This window comes from Vigna unguiculata, chromosome 2 (genome assembly GCF_004118075.2).
Source record: "Vigna unguiculata cultivar IT97K-499-35 chromosome 2, ASM411807v1, whole genome shotgun sequence".
NCBI classification, from domain to species: Eukaryota; Viridiplantae; Streptophyta; class Magnoliopsida; order Fabales; family Fabaceae; genus Vigna; species Vigna unguiculata.
In genome coordinates this window covers 22,955,080-22,978,690 of record NC_040280.1, presented here as the reverse complement: position 1 = coordinate 22,978,690, position 23,611 = coordinate 22,955,080, and the positions used below count along the sequence as shown (strand labels likewise).

The window sequence follows — 23,611 nt, the reverse complement described above, 5'->3', positions numbered from 1 at the left end:
CAACGAAAGTGTAAGTACTTTATTTAAATTAATATATCTTTCCACGAGTGCATATATGATATAATAGTTGTTTATGCGATAAAATTATTTGCATATGACAGTACAATCGTGGAAGTTGCAACAGAAGAAGCGAATCACGATACGCGGATATGACGTCACCTATGATTCTTCTTGTGTTGTGAAAGGAAGAAGATTCCAATCTTCATGTAGGACATGCTTATTTCTCAAGTAACAAGCAATAGGAAATAACAACCTAATTACCTCCGAACTTTTTAAGAAACTCGTCCATAACATGAGGGGTAGGATGCGTACTTTGAATGCCTATGTCAAAAACAATTATCTTGGTGCATTATTGTTTACGCGTCCCAAAATAATTTATCCGTGTAAGTTCAAAGCTACAAACATGTACCTTTTATAAGGGTTTTCTAACCTATGTATCGGGATATTCATTAAGAAATCAAGAGTGAAAAAGAAAATGTTATTGATTACCTCCTTGGTTTGGTTTCGGTTAGGCAAATCTAAAGTATCCATTAAGTCATGTCTGGAACTAATAACACAGATTTAATATGATAGGTTGGATCTAATAGTTTGTAAATATATTTTTTATTAAATATTTTTTTTAATTATTGGTTAAAATTATATTTTAGTTTTAAATTAAAGTATGTGTCAATTTCGTTTTATATTTTATTAAAGATTGAAAAATGCCTTTAGCAGCAAATGACCACTTTTATGTGACAAACGGTGTTCAGTAGTGAATTACAACTAAATGATCATGTGACTCTATATTATAGGATTTTACGTTTTCTTACAATTAATTACACAACTAAATGATTTGGACCTTGGTTTGATCTAACTTGTGTGATGACTTATTGCAGAAACTTCAACCTTCTGGAATTCAAAGTGAACTTAGTGAATGAATTCTGTGACAAGGAGCTAGAAAGCAAATAAATCTTCATTAAATTATCATTAATCTTTCAATTTAATGTGTACTGTTGGAATCCAAAATAAGTATGAACATGCAAGAGGGTACAAAGCCGACCTTATTACATTAGACAAAACGTAATTATTGTGTATCAGGATTCTTCTTTCAGTACACTTGAATCTGTCATATTATACAGTGTTGTATTCAATGTCAATTTTATCGCAAATCAAAGATTTCAAACCTTAGATTAGAGTTTCTGTACACATTGGAGCAGTGCTCATACACAGGGTTGCCATTATCTGGTTCTTTGTGTGGATGAAATCCTGTCTCCTTGCAATTTTTCAGAATACTCATTCCTTCAGGGTCGGCTATACGAAATAATCCACAGCTCCTGGACAAAATTACTAAATTTTAGTTTCCAGATTTCTTATCATATACCATTTCTGGTAATTGGAATTAGGCTTGTTATTGTGCTTAAGGAGAAGCAGGCACAAGTACTTTTAGAATTCAGATTTTCTACTGGATTTTGTTCTATTTTTCTTTGTTGAGTATTAAAAATACAATATGTTAGTACTTTAAGATTTTTTTAATGTGATTTAAAGTTTTAAAATCAATGGTCATCGTGATATTTTGAAGACACAACATAGGAACAATAGGTTTAGGATTTATAATAGGTTTTTTTTATAATCCAAATCAGATTCAGAGGAACATATAGTCTGGTTTTGTTCAAAATATCTTACATTCATTCACCTTCCTCATTATCTAAAAATGAAAGTTGGATGCAATTATTGGAGTAAGGAATTACTTTTAAAAAGAGAAGGCAAGAAAAGAAGATAGAAAATTTAAGTACAATACAGTAGGTAGACCTTAATTTATCATTTGGTGCCAAGACAATGGCAAATGCCTCAGGAATCATCATCTGATAAAATAACACCAAACTGTGAGTTCAAAATTTGTCTGGAAAAAGAAAATAGAACGAGACTATACTTAGAGTAAATATCCATTCAAGTTTAAATAGTTTGGTTGGTTATAATTATCACCTACAAACCATTTTAAGTTCTTTTGTCAAAGGAAAACTTTTGTAATTGTACTTTCCTAATACACACATATACAATCCAACTTCACAGAAAGAATTAAGTATCCACATGTTGCCATCATATACAGACTACAAATTATATTTGAATATGTCAACTATTTAATGCAACCATGGTGCAAATGAAAACTTCGATGATAAAAGTAATATGTATTCTTAAAGGAGATCATAGTTTAAATGCTGATACAAGGAGACAATAGTTGAACAAAGAAATGCTTTTACAAGAAAAATGCAGATTCACATATCATAATTAATAACAAAAATACTTGGATCAGTCACCTGGTAGGAATATTGAGTGTGAAGATCGACAGATGACATGAAACAACTTTGAGAAGGATGAGTCTGAAAGTGTTCAGAAGAAAAGGGTTAGAGAAATCAAACCAGAAAAAAACCTCTACTCTTAATTAGCATTAGTGAAAAGATAGGAAGACATACATGAATCCATCCAACAGGATAAAGGGATCTTTCATTTAGAATTTTGAAAACTTCCTCCTCATTTGTAGCTTGACACTGTGATTCAGTTATCAAGTTAGCAACAAAAACAATTAAGAATAAAATCATGCCCTCTTGGAAATATGTACCAAAATATTTTAAATCCATAGGTGAGAGGAATGTAAGGCTGAGATCCAGATACTAACAGAATTCGAAGCAGATTCCTGCTTTGGTATAATCAGAGTAGTCATATAAAGGGTTCCCTTCTCCTGGAAAATTGAAGGATATGATCATGTAGCAGTTTCAAATTCTGTAATGCATTTGATCAAATAAGGCTCTTCATTTCTTTTCCATAACACACCATCTTGCAGATCTAAATCTATTAAATACCATTAACAAATAATTGAAAACAATCATACAAGATATAAAGTACTAACAAATAATCTTGCATATTCAAAATGTACACAAAGACACAAAATAATGAGTGATTCTGCAGGAGGTATGACTCACTGCTCTTTAGTGGAAATGTTCTGATAATAACATAATCTATTAGAGCTAGATAATCTGATGTATACAGTCAATTAGTAATAAATTCTTTTAAAAAAAGTGATTCTAGTGATTATGTTTAGATATTTTTTAAAACGTGGAAGCTAATTTATGTTTGCTTACAATATTTTCTTTTAAAAGAAGCAGCTAATTTTGCGAGAAGCTAAGTTTTTCAAAATATTTTCTGATTCAGTTTTATATTCTATTAGCTTCCCATTATCTTGATAAGTTGAGACTAATACCTGCAAAAATGAAAAAAAAAGGTGCTTATTTTACAAGAAAAATGATAACACACATGCTCAATATCTATGTATTTTCTTAAGAAGTAAATTTTAAACCTAATTCAACCTCACAAGATTTACTTATAAGATGAAATTTACATCTACTTATATATTATTAAATCATGTTATTTTTAGTCAATTTAGGACTTCCAATACACATCTCTCATGCCGAGGCATATACAGTCATTGTCAGACTTCCAACAATATTCATACAGACTCTATGATGACAAGCCCAATACAACGAAGCTATGGTTTTACAATGATTCTTACAAGATAGGCACCAAGTATACCACAAGTTTCCAAATCTTTTTCTGTATTTTCTTTAGCAAGATCTAGAAAGTCCTCCATCAACCGCATTGACTGGAAAACACAAAACGAATACTTATTAAACATAAGTAATCTGCAAACGTCAACGGTCTCTATGATGTTCATCACATAAAGTATCAGTCCAGCAGTGTCAAAAATTTGAAAATAGACAGTTTTGAAGTTCAGTGAGATAGGTTCAGAAATGCATGAGTGGTTCTTAGTTCTTACAATATGAACATCCCGCATGCTCTTAGATGAGGTTGACTCATTATCTGATTTTGAGGATCCATCACCTGAATTAAAAACTGTAACATGAGAACTTTGTGCATCTTGAGGCACTTTCTCCACAAAACACAAGGCAGGGGAAGGCCAGGACTGAGTTACTTTGTGAAGCATGAAGTATCTGTTGGCTATGTTAGAAGCACTTGGTTTACAAACCAATGAGCAGCAACTCAAATTTCTTAATTGGAATGATGAACCCCCAGATGGATCCACATCATCAACACTCATGCTGCATTTAATCCGTGCAGAACCAATTAATATTGTACGTTAAGATATTATATTCTATGTTTCTAACAACACCTACAATCTGTGCAGGCTTGAGGAAGTTCTGGGAAACTCGGAAAAATGATTCTTAAACCCTAAATCCTAAAAAGATGAAGTACGAAGTAGAAGATGTTGAATATTATATTCTTACCTTTGAAAACTGCTCTCTGCAACATCACAGTTTCTAACCTGCCATAGAAAGTCCTATAAATGATAAAGTTCACCAATTGCAAGTTAAAAAGGAAAAAGGGGGTTGGAGGATGTGCAGCCTTTACCTTCTTCCTATTACTTACATACTGTTTTTCATCAGACCCTTTGTACATCTGAGAGATCAATAGTTGAACAATCAAATTGTAAATTTTGAAGATTAAAAAACCCATAAAAAGTAGAGAATCATATACTTTATCTTCTTTTTTACATCAAACCCAAGTACTTTTTCTTCTCCTTTCTCAGCCCAGGGGTAATCCCTTTGCGAGCAGCAGAAATCAAACCTAGGCACTAAAAGGTTGCTAATTACGAGATCCAGATTAAACCACCTTTGAACAAACAAAATAATCTCGTGCAACGCAATAAAAAAGAGTGACTAGAAAGAAAAAAAAAAAGGTGTTCTGCAGATTTTCAACTATAAATGAATTGCGAAAACCCTCTATTTGCAAAATTATTCAGTTTCCCAACCTTTTTTTCTTGTAAAGATGATCAAATCCATGTTTTCTTTCATACAGATTTACCCTTCTTCTTGTTTCGGCTAAAAAATCTGTTAATTTGTTTCTGGCACTCTGGTATAGCAGATGAAACTAAGGGAAGGGATCAATATTTGGTACCTTGTTAAGTGAAGTTTTCCTTTGATCAACTGAGATGAGATTCGGTTGCTGAGATGCACGTGCACCTTTGAGAGAATCTGCCACTGAATCAACAATAAATATCAATCTTCTTAGACAATGCAAATATATTTCTTAATTTCATCTGAGATTTTCAGAAGACCTTACATATCTTGAAAATTGTATTATGTGGATAAATCTGAACTGTTGGGTAGCAAACTGCTCAACATATTGTTTGTTTGGGCATATTGATTGTTTGGTTTCAAGACAAGATGATACCTTTTAAATTGTCAGACTTAATTATCTTGTTGGATTCGGATGCATTTAAAAAATTTCACTCAAGTTTTTATTAAATTTTTATCATGCACACAGCCTTTAAAATTTTAAAAGTTTTTAATTAAATTTTTATTGTTAGATTTTTCTGTTATTTAGATGACATGACAGTTATCTCGTTATATCACTTCGTTGAACAGGTGATGAATTTAACTGCAGTTATCTTGTTAATTTTTGTTATTTATATGACATTACAGTGATCTTGTTACATATTTTTTATTTTGGAATTTTGGAAAATGATACTTGACTAGAGTTTTTAACCCGTTGAGGTGTCAGTGGTACGTGAAATTTTTTAAATTGTTTTTGAATTAAAAAAAAAACAATTGTGATAATTCTGAGACGTTTCTGACGAAGTGTGGTAGTGGATAAAATATTATGGGGCCCGCGTGTGTGTGGGGAAATCAAATGCATTAACGAAATTCAAAAATTTGATTCCTTCAATTTTTAGAAATCAAATCCGAGCAAGCGGTGTCGAACACATATTTCAGAAGTGGTGGTGGTTTGACGCAACCAACTTACAATCTTCTACAAAAAAATCCGAACTTAATGGCAGAAGAAGAACGACAACCACTTGGATAACATAAGAAAAGAAGAGAATGAGGTTGCGGTACTTTTTCAGGTGGGATCTTTTTGTGGTGTTTGTCCACGTGCGCGTTAGTAAGAAGAACGGAACCCTTATACAAAACTTTCGAACTTGGGAACAAAATAAGATGAAGAAGGAGATGTGGAGCGAAAGAAAAGAAGAACACGACCTCGACGGTTCGTTTTTCAATGTAAGTACATCTCCAACAATCCTCGATCCTAATCTTAAACATACATCTAAAAATTTAAATGGCACAATTATAGACTTAAGTAAAAAATCACCTCTTCTTTCTACCCACAAATTGCATAAAAATTAAGAACATTTTGACTTATCTTAACAGAATCATTCAACAAAGTGAACCACCAAAATTGTATTCCTTCAATACATAACTTTTGCTCCACACTTAAGGTGTTATTCAATAAACATAAATATGTCGTTCTACAAGAATGCCTGAACAAAATCTGCAAAATAAAATAACACAACCAATATTTACAAGTGATTCTTTCAATTCAATATGAATAAACATTGTATCCTAAAACTAACTTACTTCAATACTATCAATGAATTCTCTCACGTCACTACCTTCACTCCTCTCACTATTATCACTAACATCTATGTTCACTCCGCCCACTATCTTCACTCATGTTTTGTAAATTGAAATAAGAACCACATTAATAAAATCTATTCACAACAATCAAAACTTGAATAAGAAAAGAATCAAATAAAATCACATATTACAACACAACATCCTACATCATTAAATCATCAACACATTATGAAATATAATTAATCAATTCCTACCCAAAATCGACAAACTTCCAACCAACAACAACACAACTAACAATGTGATAATGTTAATTTTTACCATTATCCAAGCTATATTTCATTAGCAAAATCATCTCTTCTAAAGCTTTTAACCTACTTAATCCTCAATTTTACGTTACTTTTGTAAATAAATACATTTTGGGTTACATTGATCTAAATATACCACTAATCCCCATTTTTGTGTCCTTTTTGTAGATTGGAAGCTTTGCTCCAAAAGTTCAGACAAATGAGTGACCCGGAATAGCAAGGAGAAGAGCAAAAATGTCAACAGGAAGCGCCCGACGACACAGAGCCAGCGCCAGCCAGGCGCCACTGCCGCTCACCGCCTCGCGGCTAGACGCCGCCAGGCGGTAGATGAAAATTTTGGCCCCTGTTTCATGGCTAGCGCCTGGCAGTGAGAGACTTTTTCCAGGCGCCAGTTTTCGCTGATATGTCAAATGGCCCTTTTTCTTCTGTTTTCGCGAGGGGAAAATTATTTTGGACATTTTGGAGCTCGAGCAACGCGATTTGGAGCACTTGGAGGGCTGCTAGGGCTAGTGGGAACTACCCTCTCTTCCTCTTTGTAACTCCTTCCTCTTCCATTTCCATTTTGTAAGCTTGAGCTCTCCATGACAATGGAGAGCTAAACCCATTTTTGTTGGGGTTAGATGTAGCCATTGAACTTTCATGTATTTTTGAATGGTTTGAATATATATATGCTTCTTCCATTGATTGCTAGTATCTTTGTTCATGTATTTAAAGCTTGCTTTGTTTTAACCATTCATTGCATGATATTTGGGTCATTAGGTATTGGAAAATATCTCTTGAAACCTAGAATTGGAACAAGATACCTAATGGAACTTGTATCTAGGAATGGAACTTGACCCATTAGTTGTCTTAAACCCTAATTTGTAAAGCGGGTTTGTTTATTCAAGGAATTGACTCTAAATAAGGGAACCTAGGCTCATTCAACTAAGGGGATTAGAGTTTGAGTAAACTTGTGGGTTAGCATTAGTAATTAATGGAGAAGAGTTTTATTGTTTAATATACATGAGAGTGAAGTAGGTGAAGTCTAACTCCAACAATATCAATCCATTGCATTTCTAGTCTTTACCATTTTCTAGAGTCTTCAAATATCCAAGTTCAATTTTACTTGTTTATGAATTATTTAATTTCTTGCATACAAAAACCCAACATATGGATTTATTCATTAGTTTAAATTAGTCACTAATTACGCAATTAATTAGTATACACAAGTCTCTTGGGAAACGATATCCCAGTTTTACCGGTTACTACTTGCGCGACTTGGTACACTTGCCAAAGTCTTAACACAATGTACCCCAATAACTGCAACGGGACCAAGAACGAACCAACCAACAACAACGGAAGAAATTTTGTATTGTTCCACCTTCCAGGTCAATGGTCTGCATAAAAAAAGAAACATTATAATGCTTTAGCTGCTTGTCTAATTTAATACGACAAACGTGACATTCATAAAAAAAAACACCACTAGTCAGTTTTCGACCCACCAACCATGAAGAGCTTTCGAGGGTCCACGAAGGGTTTGCGACCGACCCCAAATTTTTCCTAACCACCACAAACTGTGAATCTTGTCTCTTACCACCCACGCTTCACACTATACCATTCATTTGAAGAATGCAATGGATGCAAGCACAAGGTTTCCGCTTCAATACTTGCGTTGAAAACGAACTGTCGATGTCGTGCTCTTCTTTTCTTTCGCTCCACACCTTTTTCTTCCTCTTATTCTGTACGTAAGTTCGAATTTTTTGTACAAGGGTTTCGTTCTTCTTACTGATGCGCACGCGCATGAATACCACAACAAAATCCCACCTGAAAAAATACTACAACCTCCTTCTCTTCTTTTCTTCCGCTACCCAAGTGGTTGTCGTTCTTCTTCTGCTACCAAGTTCGGATTTTTTGTAGAAGATTGTGAGTTGGTTCCGTCAAACCACCATCGCTTCTGGAACATGTGTTCGACACCGCTTGCTTGGATTTGATTTCCTCACGCGCACGCGGGCCCCACAATACTTTACCCACTACCACACTCTGTCAGAAACGCCTTAGAACCGCCAAATCACGACTGTTTGTTTTAATTCAAAAACAATTTAAAAAATTTCACGTACCACTGACACCTCAGCGGGTAAAAAATGGGTTAAAAAACTCATGTTAAAGTATCATTTTCCATTTAGAAAATGATACGTTGTTAACTTATCTTACAACATTACGTGATGATAGTGATTTTTTTTTATTTAATTTTTAATGGAAGTCGTCGTTGGCTAAGGAAGGGAATGGTTTGAAATCAAAGATCGTTTGAACAAAAATGATTTTGTGGAAAGCTTTGCAATTTAACTTCCTCCTCCTTCTTTTTTCAACCTTTTGTCTTCTTCAATCTCACGAGAGAGTGTTGAACCTCTATTTCTCTGAAAAACCCTTTCATTATTTATTTCTCTTCTTGTTTTTGTTGTTGTTGTTGTTGTTGTTGTTCGTCTTAACGGTATGCGTATACCGATTGGATGAAAACACCATTGGTTCGTCGTCTGTATCCATTGACGTGGAAATGAGTCATTTTTGGTTGGAACCCTACTGTTGAAAGGTTGTTAAATGTTATGGAAGCTCGATTTCCGTAAGTTTTGAAATCCCTAAGTCTAATTTTAATTTTTTTGGGTCTGCTTTAAATTGAGTTTTTTGTCGTTGTTATTTGTGTGTCGTTCGTAACACAAGAGTGGTATTGGTTGAATGGCTAACTGTAGTTGAATTGTTTTTTGTTTCAAACCATTTCCTTCATTAGCCAACGTGGACTTTTATTACAAATTAAATGAAATAAAAAAATCACTACCCCGTAACTTTGTAAGCTCAACTATCAATTTTTGTATATCAACATATATTTTCCTTTTTATTTTTTGAAATATATTTTGTTTGTACAATTTTGTTTGAAAAATATATTACATCTCATGGAACATACAATATTTCTTTTTTTTTTCTTTACAATTTTAATTACATATTTTTCTTTGTATTATCTTGTTCGAAAGATATATCGTATCTTACTAAATGTACAATATTTCACTTTTTTCCTTTAAAATTTTTATTATATATTTTTTCTTTGTAGGGATTTGCTCAAATGATATATTACATCTCACGACACATATAATGTTTAACTTCTTTTTTACTCTAATGTTTTAACGTATTCAATATTTTTTATCTGTGCGGTCTTGTTTGAAAGATATATCATATTTCAAGAAACATATGATGTTTCACTTTTATTTCTTTACAATTTTAATTACATATTTTTTCGTTGTGCGGTTTTGTTCAAAAGACATATCATATTTTACAAAAAATACAATATTTCAGTTTTTTTCTTTACAATTTTAGTTAAATAGTATTGCTTTATGCAGGTTTGTTCAAATGATATATTAAACTTCACGAGACATATAATGTTTAACTTTTTTTACTTAGTTAACTTATTCAATATTTCTAAAGTTTATTCATATAGAACACAAATCGTAAGTTAACAGGAAAAACCAGAGAAAACAAAGATGAAATAAAACACATAATAAAAATAACTATTTAATATTTGTCATTGTATCATAGTTTCATCACGTAGCTCTTACAAACATAAAATCTAACAATGGATAATTAGGTGAAGGTTTAATAATAGTTAAAATTCAGTTAAATGTTATTGATACTATCATTGATATCCAACATTCTATTAGAATATTAGAAGTATGATACAATGCTTGATGCATGACAACTTTCTAACCTTTGCTTCTATACTTCTAAGTATCAACAATGCTAAAGTGGTAATTAGAACAATTATTATTGTTCTATGTTTAAGATCTTATATGAAAGAGGTTGCTATAAATATAAAGTGGTAAAACTTATTCTCATCACATTAGTACAAATTCTACTAATAACTTCACCGGTTATTAATGTACCAATTTAACCAATTAATTATATAGTTTTTCTCATAAACACTTATTTTAAATTATTATTTTTGTTAACAATGTGATAATAAAATTAGATAAATATACCAATAAAGAATATAAAAAATGAAAATTAACTTTAACAAAATATGTAACTTTGATGAACTTTTAATCATGTTGTTGATTTGGTTTATATATACTTTTAATCATGTTCATACATCTACTTACACTTTTGATAATGTTTGCTCATATGATACACTTTTTATTGATGAATTTGAAAGTTGATACGACTGACTTGGATTTTTTCCCTGATTTACACATTAACACTACATTTAACTTTGATAGTAATGCAATTGCAGATTTAAGTGATGTTGTTTGTTTTTGTTCCTAAAACCACTGATATACTCTTATTGAATAAATGTGAGACAGTTGTAGTTGCTTTAAGCTATTCAAAGGTTCACAAGCTAGTTTCAAACATGCAAATCCTAACACTAAATAAAGTATTGTTGCAGTTGTAATGATATGGAAAAACAGGATGGCGCTCGTATTATTATTAAAAAAACATATATTTTTTGTTAATTTATTTTGAAATTTTTTTATTAGAAAACACTTAAATTTTGTTATGGATAATGGTTTATAAGAATTTGCTATCAATTTTTTTGTAAAATATTTACACAAAATATTTTTCACAAAAAAAAATTATAAATGATATTTATGAATTTTATAATTTTATAAGAATTAATTATCTATAAAAGAATTACTTGTCTATTAAAATTCGTATGAAAAATTAGTAAAAATAAGTCTTTTTTTGTAAAATTTTATAATAAACTTGCAAGAAAAATTCTATAAAATATAAAAAATTATAATAGTGGATGGAGATACCTTTCAAATTTAATAAACCAAAGGAATCAAGGATGAGAATCGGTTCAGTTTTCTTTATAAAATTAGTAGAATCTTGTTGATAACTTTAATAGTGACATAGTAAATAGGATGATAGAGAATAGATTGTTTTTCATAAAAGTAAAAAGAAGAAAATTTGATTTGTGGCTAATATAGGATTAGTTATGTTGTTTTGGTTGTTTTTCCTCATCACACATTCCTTCAAGTGTGGGGTGAGGGGGGTATATATTTCTTTTTTTTTTTCTGCTCATCTTTATCTCCAAGTTTCTTACTAATATACTTAACCGTTACTAAAGTGGTAAAATATATTTTTTCATGTTAGTAACGTTTCTACTAATAACCAATAACCTGATTGGTTATTAGTGTATTAATTTGACCAATTCTTTCTATAATTTTTTTTCACAAACATTTCTTTTAAATTATTATTTTTATTTACAGTTTTAATTATATAGTTTTTGTGTGCAATATTCTCTCACGTTAGTAATATTTTTACTAATAACCTGACTGGTTATTGGTGTATTAATTTGATTAATTCTTTTTACAATTTTTTTCACAAACACTTATTTTAAATTATTATTTTTTTCTTTACAATTTTAATTACGTAATTTTTTTTGTGCAAATGATATATTACACTTTTGAGACGTATAATTTTTAACCTTTTTTTTTTACTCAAATGTTTTAACTTATTGAATTATTTTTGTTTGTGCGATTTTGTTTGAAAGATATATGGCATTTCATAAAACATTCAATGTTTAACTTATTTTTATTTACAATTTTAATTACATATTTTTTTTCTTAGTGCGATTTTGTTCAAAAAATATATATCACATATGACGAAACATACAATATTTCACTTTTTTTCTTTATAATTTTAATTACTTATTTTTTATTTGTGCGATTTTGTTCAAATGATATATTGCATTTCATGAGACATAATAAAAATAAGTATTTAATATTTGTCATTATATCATAGTTTCGTCACAAAAGTCTTACAAATATAAGATCTAATATCAGATATTTAAGTTAATGTTTAACAATAGTTAAAATCTAGTTAAATGTTAATAATACTATCATTGATATCCAAAATCCTATCAGAAGTATTATACATTGGTTGATTTTATATATTTTATATAAAACATAAAAATATAAAATATATTTTATATAAAACATAAAGATATAAAATATATATTTTATATAAAACATTAAATATAAAATATATTTTTAGATTTATAATTATAAAAATATGATTTTATAAAAATATAATTTTATAAAAATTATATAAAATTATAAATTATTAAATTATATAAATATTAAATTATAAAATGATATAATTGTAAATCATAAAATTGCGAAATTATAAAATTAAAAACTATAAAATTAAAAAATCATTAAATTATAAATTTATAAAATTTAAATTTTTAAATCATAAAATTATATATTTTTATTTTATATTTGATAATTATTTAATTTTTATTTTTTTTTTGTAATATTATATTTTATTAATTTATATTTTTTATTAATTTTAAAAATAATTTTAGATAAATACAAAAATAAATTCTTGATAGAGATCTATTTGTCATTATGATAGTTTACAATATCATATTATTACGTCACAACATTTAAACAAAATGACAGTGCATGATGGATGTTAAGTTATACAAGTAACAGACACATCTAACACAGAAATTTAATTGAAATATTTTAAAATTTCAAGAACTCAACTTAAAATTTCTAAATTTACGAGGGATGTAAGACATCATTAATCCTATTTTATGTCATCATACTTTCTAATAAAACTAGACAAGAAACTCGTTGCAGAAATAAAATGCACACAAACAGACAAAGTTTCTAGTGCCTCAGTAGACAATAAAATTCTGAAAAAAAGAAAAGAAAAAAAGAAGCAGAAGGCAAGAAAATATTATTGAAAGAGTGAGACATTCAGACAAATTGAAGGAAACTATTTGGTAAATAACATTTGCAGTAAAACATGAAAAAAAATGGTTATTAATCTGGAAGGTCAAGACAATGAAATTTTGGCCAGTAGGAATAAAATAAAGTGAAATTTTGAAGGGACGTCACAAACATCCATTACATGACAAATCATATTCAGAAAATATTCTTTTTGGTAGAAAAAAAAAGAAAAGAAATTTATGCAATGATGATGTAGAAAACACTGTTCTTCAATTGAGATAAGAAAGCAGTGTCCATTACAACCCCTGAGCTAATATTAACTCACCTTTCGCTTTCTTTATCATCTTTTGGTAAATAACTGATTCTCTTCAAACTCATTTTTCATTCCTTCTTCCTTCTTTTTCTGTGCCCATTCTGCACTTTTTTCTTACCATTTCTTGGTCCACTATCTTTCTCTCATTCATTCACAGGTCCAAATCCTTCAAAAAATTAACTACCCTTTTGGTATTTTCTTTACTTTTCTCTTATAAATTTGTCAAAACTTTACCAATTTTCTGGTTTAATATGTACTGCATTTGGATTTGCCTTTCAAAGTTTGCATTTTCCAACAAAGTGCTGTCATACCTTTTGAACTTTGAGAATGTGTATCAGAATTTTCAAACATGTCAAGTCCTAACTTATATTTTAGTGTGTAACTGTTATAATATACATAGTGTGATTGTTAAATTTTACTGTTTTTGACCCAACAAGAAATTAATTAGTTTTGTGTGGTTCTTGAAGATGTTTGATTTGTGGTTTTTCATGTTCAGAAGATTGGTTTGTGTGTGTGTGTGTGTGACAGGGAAAAGAGGATTCTTGAGGAGAAAGAGAAGCATGGCTGGTTCATTCAAAAAGTGTATGATGCTCTGTTGCACGGGCAAGACTGTCTCGGTATGTTTTTCATTTATTAAAGATTTCATTAAACAGTTTTTATTGATTTGTTTTATTAATTGGATATTTAAAATTTTTAATATTTTTTAACAAAGTTATTAATTACTGTTTGAATTTTTCATTAAGTGATATAATTACTGTTGTATTATTTTCTTATCTATACGTCTTAATAAGTATATTTTTTTTGTAACTAATAAAATAATCGATGTAAAATAGGAAGTGATTTTTATTTATTTTAATGTTATTTTATATTAACTAAAAAGAATAATTTTCTTAATATATAAAATAAGATAATAAAGTGACGAGATAATATATTAATCATGTTATCTAATTAAAAAAAAGTTTAAGTAATACAAATTAATTAAAAATATAAAAAAAAATTAAATAGTTGAATAAAATTCAATTAAAAATATGTAAATTTACGACTATTTAATTCACATTTATTAAATTCAATTTCTTTGTAGCATATATAAAATAACAAATGTGCTTTTTATAAAAATTTGAAAGTTTTAACTATTTTCAAGAATTTTGACGATTCAAATTCAATGAAGGATTTAGTAACAGTACTCAAAACCTCATTTTTACTAATATTTAGAATTTAACTAATTGATTTCTTGAAGGAATCTAATAAATATGATTATAATAGTTTTTTTTTAGAAAATACCTAACGTAAACTATGCCCTAAGTGAATTTACGTTATTAGACATTACATGTATTAAAAATACAAAGGAACTAAAAAGATAAACCACATAATTTTTCTATTGTCAAATACTCGTCCTCTATCTACATCCTTTATAGAATTGGCAATAAGGTCAGGTCCGGCGTCCGTTTAGACTTACTCTGCGTTTGATCAATAAAATGTGGGTCGGACTGGCCTACTCCGTGTTAAAAATGTGGACTAAAAAATTTGGTCTGTCATGTATAAATGCGGGTTCGCGAGACAGTTTGTTTTTTTTTATTTTAAAAAAAGAAAATTTTATGATAAAGTTTTCGATGTTCAACAAATTGAGAAATTTTAACAAATTCACAAAATTAAGCAAAAACTTTGAGGAGTTAGAGGATAAATTGATAATAACATTTTCATCATATTCATATCTTGACATACATGATGTATTCTTCAAATTTTAGCACATTAAAAAATACAACACTTGCCTTTTTCACACATACAAGAATTTGAAATGTTCAAACAGAAGTTCAGAAAGAAAGTAACCAATATACACAAGTGCAAATTATTTTTTATGCGGATCGCAGGTCAGTCTGCGCGGACCGCAGGTTATACGGGCTAGCGAGTTCAATATCTCAACCTATCCCATATTTTTTTGGCAGACCAGCCCGTCGAGCTAAGCTCACATTGGCATCTGTATCCCTTTACTTTCAAATAAAGGTTACAAACAAAAACCACTAATAGACATATGAAGATTTTCAACATAAGATTATAAAAATCTTAAGAAGTAGATTTTGAGCATAACTCAATATTATAAAATTGATTTATAAGGTAAGATTTGCATCTATTTATATGCTATAAATTAAATTTATTTTTAAGTTGATGTGAAACTTTTAACATGTAGACCTTTTAATAGAAAGAACGTATGTGTACTTTTACATTTAAAATCTGTTTAGCTAAAACTAATTAATAATTTATAGTATTAATTCCAATATTATTTTAACTAATATTAATTTTTCAGTACACTTTTTTTTCTAATAAATTATCTAATCTTAATTGTAATTAATTTTGATTTAGTTTAACTAAATAAGTTTAAATAAATTTCAATTCTAATTCTAATATTAGCTTTAATTTTATTTATTTGCGGTGCTCTAAAATTGTAGCCTTACTTTTAATATGAATTATAATATTAACTTAAATATCAAGAATTCTAATTTATAATCTTTAAAATTAACTTTAATTCAAATTACAAATCAAATAACACACTAATTAAAGACTTCTGCCACTAGTTAATACTTAAATGTAATTATTAACTGATAAAGTTTGTGATTGAACTAAAATAAAATAAATGAATAAATAATATAATATAATATAATATATAATCATTTTAAAGTAGTAAACAAATTATTTTTCTCAGTTTGTCTTTTCAAATTTGAACTTAAAGCTAAAATGAATTGTGGAGTCCATGAATGTTTTAATTTTCCTCTACTTAATAAAATTTCCATAAAGAATAATAATTCTGGAATATTAGTAATTGCCTTTTGTTAAATTGAAATTGAAATCTCATTGGAATATAGTATAAGCATAGGCTATCGTAATAGCTAATTAATTGCATTTAAAGTATCCATCACTTTCTTTTATGATGTTACTCTCAATTGTGTCAACTTTGGAAAAAAAATAATACTTTTAAATTCAAGAGGAGATATTTTTGGATTACATTTTCAGTTTCTCTTATTTAAATTTTATTATTCATCTAATCAATCGATTGAGTCAATAGTGGGATGGATAGTGATTAATTAATCTGGTTGACCAGTCAGTTTACACTAAAAAAAAAATATATCCATGAATAAATTTAACTTAAAAATTTTAAATTTTTATCACAATAAAAAAATAAAATATAAATAAAAAATTGAGAAAATAATTCCATAGTTCAAGTTGAACAAATGTTACATAAATATATTATGTAATAATTTAATTCTCCCTAATATTTCTCTTTATTGATGAAATGCATGACTCATAGTTGTTCATCACTACTTCTCACTTTCTACCACACTTCTACTTTGGGTGATTCCCGATCCACACCAAACTCCATTTCATTTCCCTTCTTTATCTAATTACCAATAATAATTAAATGTTTCATGCCAACCTTTCCAAACATAAAATAGTAAAATTTAGATGCAGTTTTGAAATCAGAATTTTTATAATTTATGATGATTTTGAATGTAAATTTCAAAGGTTAAATTTTATTTTAATCAGAAAATAATACTAACATGAATTGCTAAATATATTTTTCTTTGTTTATTGAACATAAAAGGAAAACGAAAGAAATTAAGTATTTTAACTCTGATAATAAATACTGAGTGAGATATGTGAAGAATATTTGAAGGTTAAAACACCACATCTTCAGAACACATGTTAATTTTCAGTTATCAATTTTGAATGTCTATTTTCATAAAAAAAAAAAAAGGAAAAAAAGAAAGTAGAAAAATTGGTAGGAGCATGAATTTTTAGTTCTACTTTATATTGCAAGAAAATGGGGTAAGAGGTGATTTTTTTTCTTATTTTAAGTTATATCACTTTTGGAGCACTTTAAAAAAAAAACAAAAAAGACTTATCATGAGAGCAAAGCAACTCCATGTCAACGTGAAGACGGTGGATAACAATAGATAAAGGATCTTTTTTGCATTTTTATACTGAAAAAAATTCTAAAAATAAAACCGATATTATTATTATTATATTATATTATTGAGAAATTTTCGCTGAATTATGTTTTTGATTGACAAATTATGTGAACCAAGTTTTATTGGAATTAATTAACCATATAAAAAGAGAATTATTTATTGATGAATAAATGAAATAAAATGTGTGATGTTGGTGATGAGTTAAGACCCGTGTTTAGTGGCACACCAAAGGTGAATCCTAATTCCCCTCTGCTCACTCTACACGCCCAAGGAAAACTCAACCGTCACACTCGTATCTGCATATAACATCACAGACACAAACACAGGCACAAACCAAACATCCTTATTTTCCTCCAAAACTAACCACTACCTGTAGCTCCAACAGAAACTCAGAAAGCTCAAAAGGTAATACTAATACACATATATGTTCATTATCTTCTTTTCTTCGTTCACCAGTTTCCGATCACGTAATATTCTACAATTCTCGCTTACGGTGATTGATTAATTTTAATTTTCGCTAATCATTCAGTTAGATGATGAGTTATTTTGATTTATTGTTGAGCTTAAAAACAAAATGCGTAGAATTCTTGTGTGTTGATCGATTATGATCTCATCTCACTATATGTGTGGCAGATTAATTATTAAATAGTTTTAAGAAGAGATTGATCATTTCGTTGTTTTGAATTTTTGAGGTTTGGATTTCACTGAATGTTTTATATTGTGTTGTTTGAGACCAAAACAGAAGGAAGAGATGGCAGGAGAATCATTCGGCGAAGCAATCGCAAGACTGACCAAGCTTCTCAGGTAATTCAGACAAACATTGCTGTCCTTTTTCGTCATTTGATTCTCTGTCCTTTTATGACAAACACGACCACACGTAGAGATAGATAGAGCGTTTCAGAAGAAGGAGGTGGTAGGTGGTGTGGTTTGGTTCTTCGTTCTTCTCACGCGGGCCCCACGCCACCTCGTACGCGTTTTGGTTTTGGCGCTGTGAAACGGTTTCTGTTATTTTTTTAACAGTGAAAAGGCTGAACTCGGCGACGTCGCCACCTTAAAGATCTCGCAGCTGACGGCGGAGCTTGAGGCTGCCGGTGCGAAGCGGTGTGTCCCGGAGGAGAGGATCAAAACGGGCTTCATCACCTTTAGGAATGAGAAATTTTTGTATGTGTCTTTTCCTTCATTTATTATCATTATTCAATTAGGAAACTTCTCGATAAGAATTTGCTATTTTGTGATGGAATAATGGTGAAAGAAATTTGGATTTTGAACCTTTAAAATTATCAACAACAAAATAAATATCTTCATAAGAAAGTTAAGATTTAGTGTTTGATAAAATAGTTAGAATAATATACCATTCTATCATACATTATCATAATAATTTTATTGGCTCTTATAATAGTTATTTTAAAATTTATATAACATAGTAATTTCGAAATAGTTGACAACTTCTTTACTGACATGATTATTTTTCATGTAGAAACTCTCATTTAATCCTCATATAAACTTTTTATTAGGATATTTGATTTTGAACACTTTTCCTAAGCATCATATTCTATCTCTAAATATTATAGAATAAAAAGTAGTTATATACACCTATAATTGATCTTTTGAGATGTTACTTTAGCAATAATTAAATCCAAATATTAATAATGTAAATTTTTACTTTACACATCTGGAAAAAAATCACTTTACACCCTCAATATATTCTAATTAAATTTTTATAAGTAATTGTTATTGAATCAAATCTTAAATTAATCCTTAATTTTTCAAAGCAATAATTGTTATATTTTTAACAAAAAATAATAGCTAAGAACAAAATAAAAAAAAATGAAATTAATGACTATCAAAATATTTTAAAGATGTTCCTCTTTCATCCCTTTCCCGTCACACTACTCAAAAGAAAATGGAAAGCGTGATAGAAAGTGGAACTTTAAGTTTACATATTAAGTGGAAACGTAAGCAGATATTGTTTCTTTCCATACATAAATGGAAATCATGAGATGGCCAATGTCGAATGATGTTTTGTTTTTGCTAAAAGGGCACTTTACTTTTCGTGTTGAGTTTGATCCTGTCATTGCGGAAATTAAGGCATGTTCTGTTTTTACTTCAATTTTTAATCAGTAATTAGGGGAATTACAAATTTCTGATATTTGGGAGGATTCTTCGTATATATTTTCAGGAGAAATCCTAGTCTCTATGCCGACCTTGCCAAAGGCCAAAGCCCAAAGGTTAGTCATCTTATTAATTGCATATTCACCAGTTATTTCTTTTTCTTTATTCCTTTTTGCCCTAAGGGGTTTCATTACGTTAATTTGTGTTGAAATTTAATTTATTAATGAAATATTCTATTCCTACTTTTGTACAGCATAGGCATGTGTTAACTATTATTAGCCAACTACATACACTATATACTGGCTATACATTTTTTCTTGAATTATATAAATTATCATATATATATATATATATATATATATATATATATATATATATATATATATATATATATATATATGCTTATCATTTGACCATAATCAATTATAGTAAGTTATAACACAATATAACATCTATACTTAGTTTGGATATACATTATTACACCATTTTATATGGTCGAACTAGTGACTAACTAATTTAACTAACAATCTATTAATCTAGTATTTCGACGGAATCAACCGAATCTACTTTTTATATCATTGTTTCATGCAGCCAGTTTCCCATTTAATATATTTTTGTTGCCACTGGTCAAAATTATATAACATTGTTATGCAGTTTATGGTATTTGCATGCTCGGACTCGAGAGTTTGTCCATCCCATATTCTGGATTTCCAACCTGGCGAAGCCTTTATGGTCCGAAACATTGCCAACATGGTTCCACCGTATGACAAGGTTTAACGTTTGACTGTGTACCGCAATTAAACATGCAATTTATCGTCCAAATTCATCTTCCTTTCTTGTTACCTTTTTTGGTGTTTGAAGTCAATTCAATTTTTTTTTTTACTGGCTTTGCGTTATTGTATAGACGAAGTATTCAGGAGCTGGGGCAGCCATTGAATATGCAGTCACGCATTTAAAGGTAATTATTTCTCATTATTGTGTTCCTCCTATGCTTATCTTATATGGAATATATTTTCATAAAGACGACTTTTTTTTAATATTGTTTTCTTTCATAAATACAATATATTGATTTTGATATCTTAAAATATATTAAAAACTTTTATCATATAACTCGATAATGGTGAATGTCGAGTGAAAGGAAAAAAAAAGTTTAGTGGTTGGTTCAATTTGTTATGTTTGCATTATTATTTGTTGGGATCCACACGCATCGATCTCAACTTGCATCACTTGTTCTATTTGATGAAGACAAGGAATATTTGAATTGTTGCCATAAGAATGATAAAAAGCAAACGTTCAACTAACTACCACGCATTTATCTACTCACATAGTGATAGTCAAATTCATAAATCATAACTCAACATCTAGTCCCTATCTACCACACCTTCCCACTATGTATTATTCCCAATATAATAAATATGTTCACTCATTTATTTAATTTATTCAACATGTTCTTTTTATTTTATTAATTAATATAAAATGTTTTGTCTTCCATAATTTTTGTATGAGTTATGCTAGCATCTCGTATCAAATTGACGGTTTTTTATATCTAGTTTGACGAAAGTGGAACACATGTTTGCGATGGTGTTATGAACATATATGTGTCTTACTAAAACAGGAATATAATTTTTTGCAAATTTTTTTTGTCTTTTTTAGATTCTAATATGGGTATTGTAACATACAGGTGGAGAATATTGTTGTTATTGGACATAGTTGCTGTGGAGGTATAAAGGGGCTCATGTCTATCCCAGATGATGGGTCCACTGCAAGGCAAGTTTCACACATTTTTGCTACTACTAAGATTTCTTTGGAACATCCTTAAAAGGGCTTTAACTCATTGTTAATGGATCTTAAAAGAAGGAATAAATAATAATTGGATAAACCTTAAATGCTGTTTCACAACAGTTTTTTTAGCTCTTTTTTGACCAAAATTTAACCAAGGAACAGTATCAAAAGCATATAGAAAAGTGAATATGATTTTTTCCAGAACAACTTTGCCAGAAGGATGAATAATAGCAATACACACCATGAAATTAATCTAAGCTGTGAAGCTTCCAAGTAGGTGATTTACTATTGCTTTTTCACACACATAATTAAAAGAATATAAAGTTATAGTACAACATATTTTCAAAATAATTTTATATGCATACATTTTTTATATGCATATCTTTTTCTCTCGTGCATATCCCACCATTTATATGCATATCTTTTTTATATGCATATCTTTTGCTTGTAAATAGAATTTAATGTGTTAAAAGCATTACTCCAAATGTTTAGTACTTCAGTAGAATAATCATTCATATCCCACCATTTATAACAGTGGATATAAAGTAATGTACACCATGATTCTACCTAATTGTGGACAATTGGAAGGCTTAACAAATCCAGATAAAAACAACCTTTTTGAAATGTTGCTGGGTATATACCAAGAACAAATTAAAATCCAACATTATAGTATGCAGAAGAAGCATTTCTTATTTTACTGCTCCCCTTACTTTTCATGTCAAATCACAATGCATATTCATGAGAAAGGAAAACAAAAATATTACATGAATGATTCCATTTTTGAGGAATTTAAGTGCAAATCCTCTCTAACTAGTCATTGGATTCTTTCATACAAGATTCCCCTATTGCACAGTGATTTTGGTGAACAAAACTACTATTGGTGCATACTTAATCTTTGTGACATCAGAAAAATGACGAACATAACCACCTTAAAAATCATTTCCTTTCCTCTGTGATGTTTCAGTGAATTCATAGAGCAATGGGTCCAAATATGTACACCAGCAAGGTCCAAGACTAAAACAAGTGAATTAAGCTTCGAAGAGCAGTGCACTAACTGTGAGAAGGTAAGTAAATTATTCTTTACCCCTTAACAAGTTGGAGAGGATTGAAAACAGGAAAAATGGAGACATGTTAGTTTGCATTACATAGAAATATAACTAATCGTTTTGTTAAAATAAGTCAATTTAAGTGTTTCTTTGTCTGTATTTATCATTAACTTATTCATAAATTTAGGGTCACTGTTAAAAATGATAATTACCTTTACTTGTAATTTGCAATGCAGGAAGCTGTGAATGTGTCACTTGGGAATCTGTTAAGTTATCCTTTTGTTAGAGCTGGTGTGGTGAACAAAAGTCTAGTTTTGAAAGGAGCACATTATGATTTTGTTAAGGGCACTTTTGAGCTATGGGATTTGAACTACAAGCTTATGCCCTCTATATCTATTTAAGATTTGTCTCTTCAGCAGCACATCATTGCAAACCTGCATTATATCTAAACTTTTGCTGAGGGTTCCCATAGAAAAGATTCAGACATTCAGAAAGAATAATGGTCTGTGAGGTAGTAGTAGTAGTAACAACTAGTAAACTAGTTTTGATTTCCAACAAAGTACCATTCTCATCATCTCTGTTATGAATAAATAATACATTACTTTTATTTATTTTCATTTTGGCTGATGTATCAATCACTTCATGCACCTAATTATATATCAGTTATGCCTTCCTACTTTGATGACTTCAAAATGGCTGATAACTTCATCAAACCTCCATTTTATGCATTACAAAAAGCATCCATCCATATTACACTTCAAATACTAACATCAATGAACAAAATTTTAGAACTTATATTGTGGAACTCAAAAAAGTTAAAAAATAAAAAACAATTGTCATTTTAAGAATTGTTATATCTAAAGAAAGAAAATGACTTAAAATGTTTGGGTTTTCCACTCTCACCTATTTGGAACTAAATGAAAAAATCAGCTACTTTCAAACATGTTGAAAGCTAAAATCCATGAAGAAATGAAGAGAAA

General features: G+C 29.4%; 2 protein-coding genes across 13 annotated transcripts; one reads left to right on the top strand and one right to left on the bottom strand.

Moving 5' to 3' along the window:
- Window positions 1-1,011: 1,011 nt before the first annotated feature.
- Window positions 1,012-5,246, bottom strand: LOC114174707 (AMSH-like ubiquitin thioesterase 2). Of its 12 annotated transcripts, none has more exons than XM_028059540.1 (12): window positions 5,113-5,246; window positions 4,948-5,024; window positions 4,528-4,624; window positions 4,402-4,449; window positions 4,278-4,315; window positions 3,809-4,091; window positions 3,545-3,634; window positions 2,654-2,716; window positions 2,451-2,525; window positions 2,295-2,357; window positions 1,789-1,841; window positions 1,012-1,313 (listed from the first exon to the last, which is right to left on the bottom strand). In XM_028059540.1, the coding sequence occupies exons 4-12, from the start codon at window positions 4,447-4,449 to the stop codon at window positions 1,139-1,141; spliced, it is 888 nt and encodes a 295-aa protein (XP_027915341.1). In that variant the 5' UTR covers window positions 4,528-4,624; window positions 4,948-5,024; window positions 5,113-5,246; the 3' UTR covers window positions 1,012-1,138. The 12 variants fall into 12 exon arrangements, with proteins under 12 accessions (XP_027915341.1, XP_027915343.1, XP_027915340.1 ...); XM_028059542.1 differs by having other exon boundaries at window positions 4,528-4,617; XM_028059539.1 differs by having other exon boundaries at window positions 4,948-5,030; window positions 5,113-5,230.
- A 9,043-nt stretch (window positions 5,247-14,289) lies between these two features.
- LOC114173295 (carbonic anhydrase 2-like) lies at window positions 14,290-23,307 on the top strand. The gene is made up of 9 exons (XM_028057583.1): window positions 14,290-14,346; window positions 18,434-18,495; window positions 18,712-18,852; window positions 19,871-19,919; window positions 20,458-20,574; window positions 20,708-20,761; window positions 21,485-21,570; window positions 22,550-22,649; window positions 22,868-23,307. Exons 1-9 carry the CDS (start codon window positions 14,290-14,292, stop codon window positions 23,030-23,032), a joined length of 831 nt encoding a protein of 276 aa, XP_027913384.1. The 3' UTR covers window positions 23,033-23,307.
- Window positions 23,308-23,611: the final 304 nt, after the last annotated feature.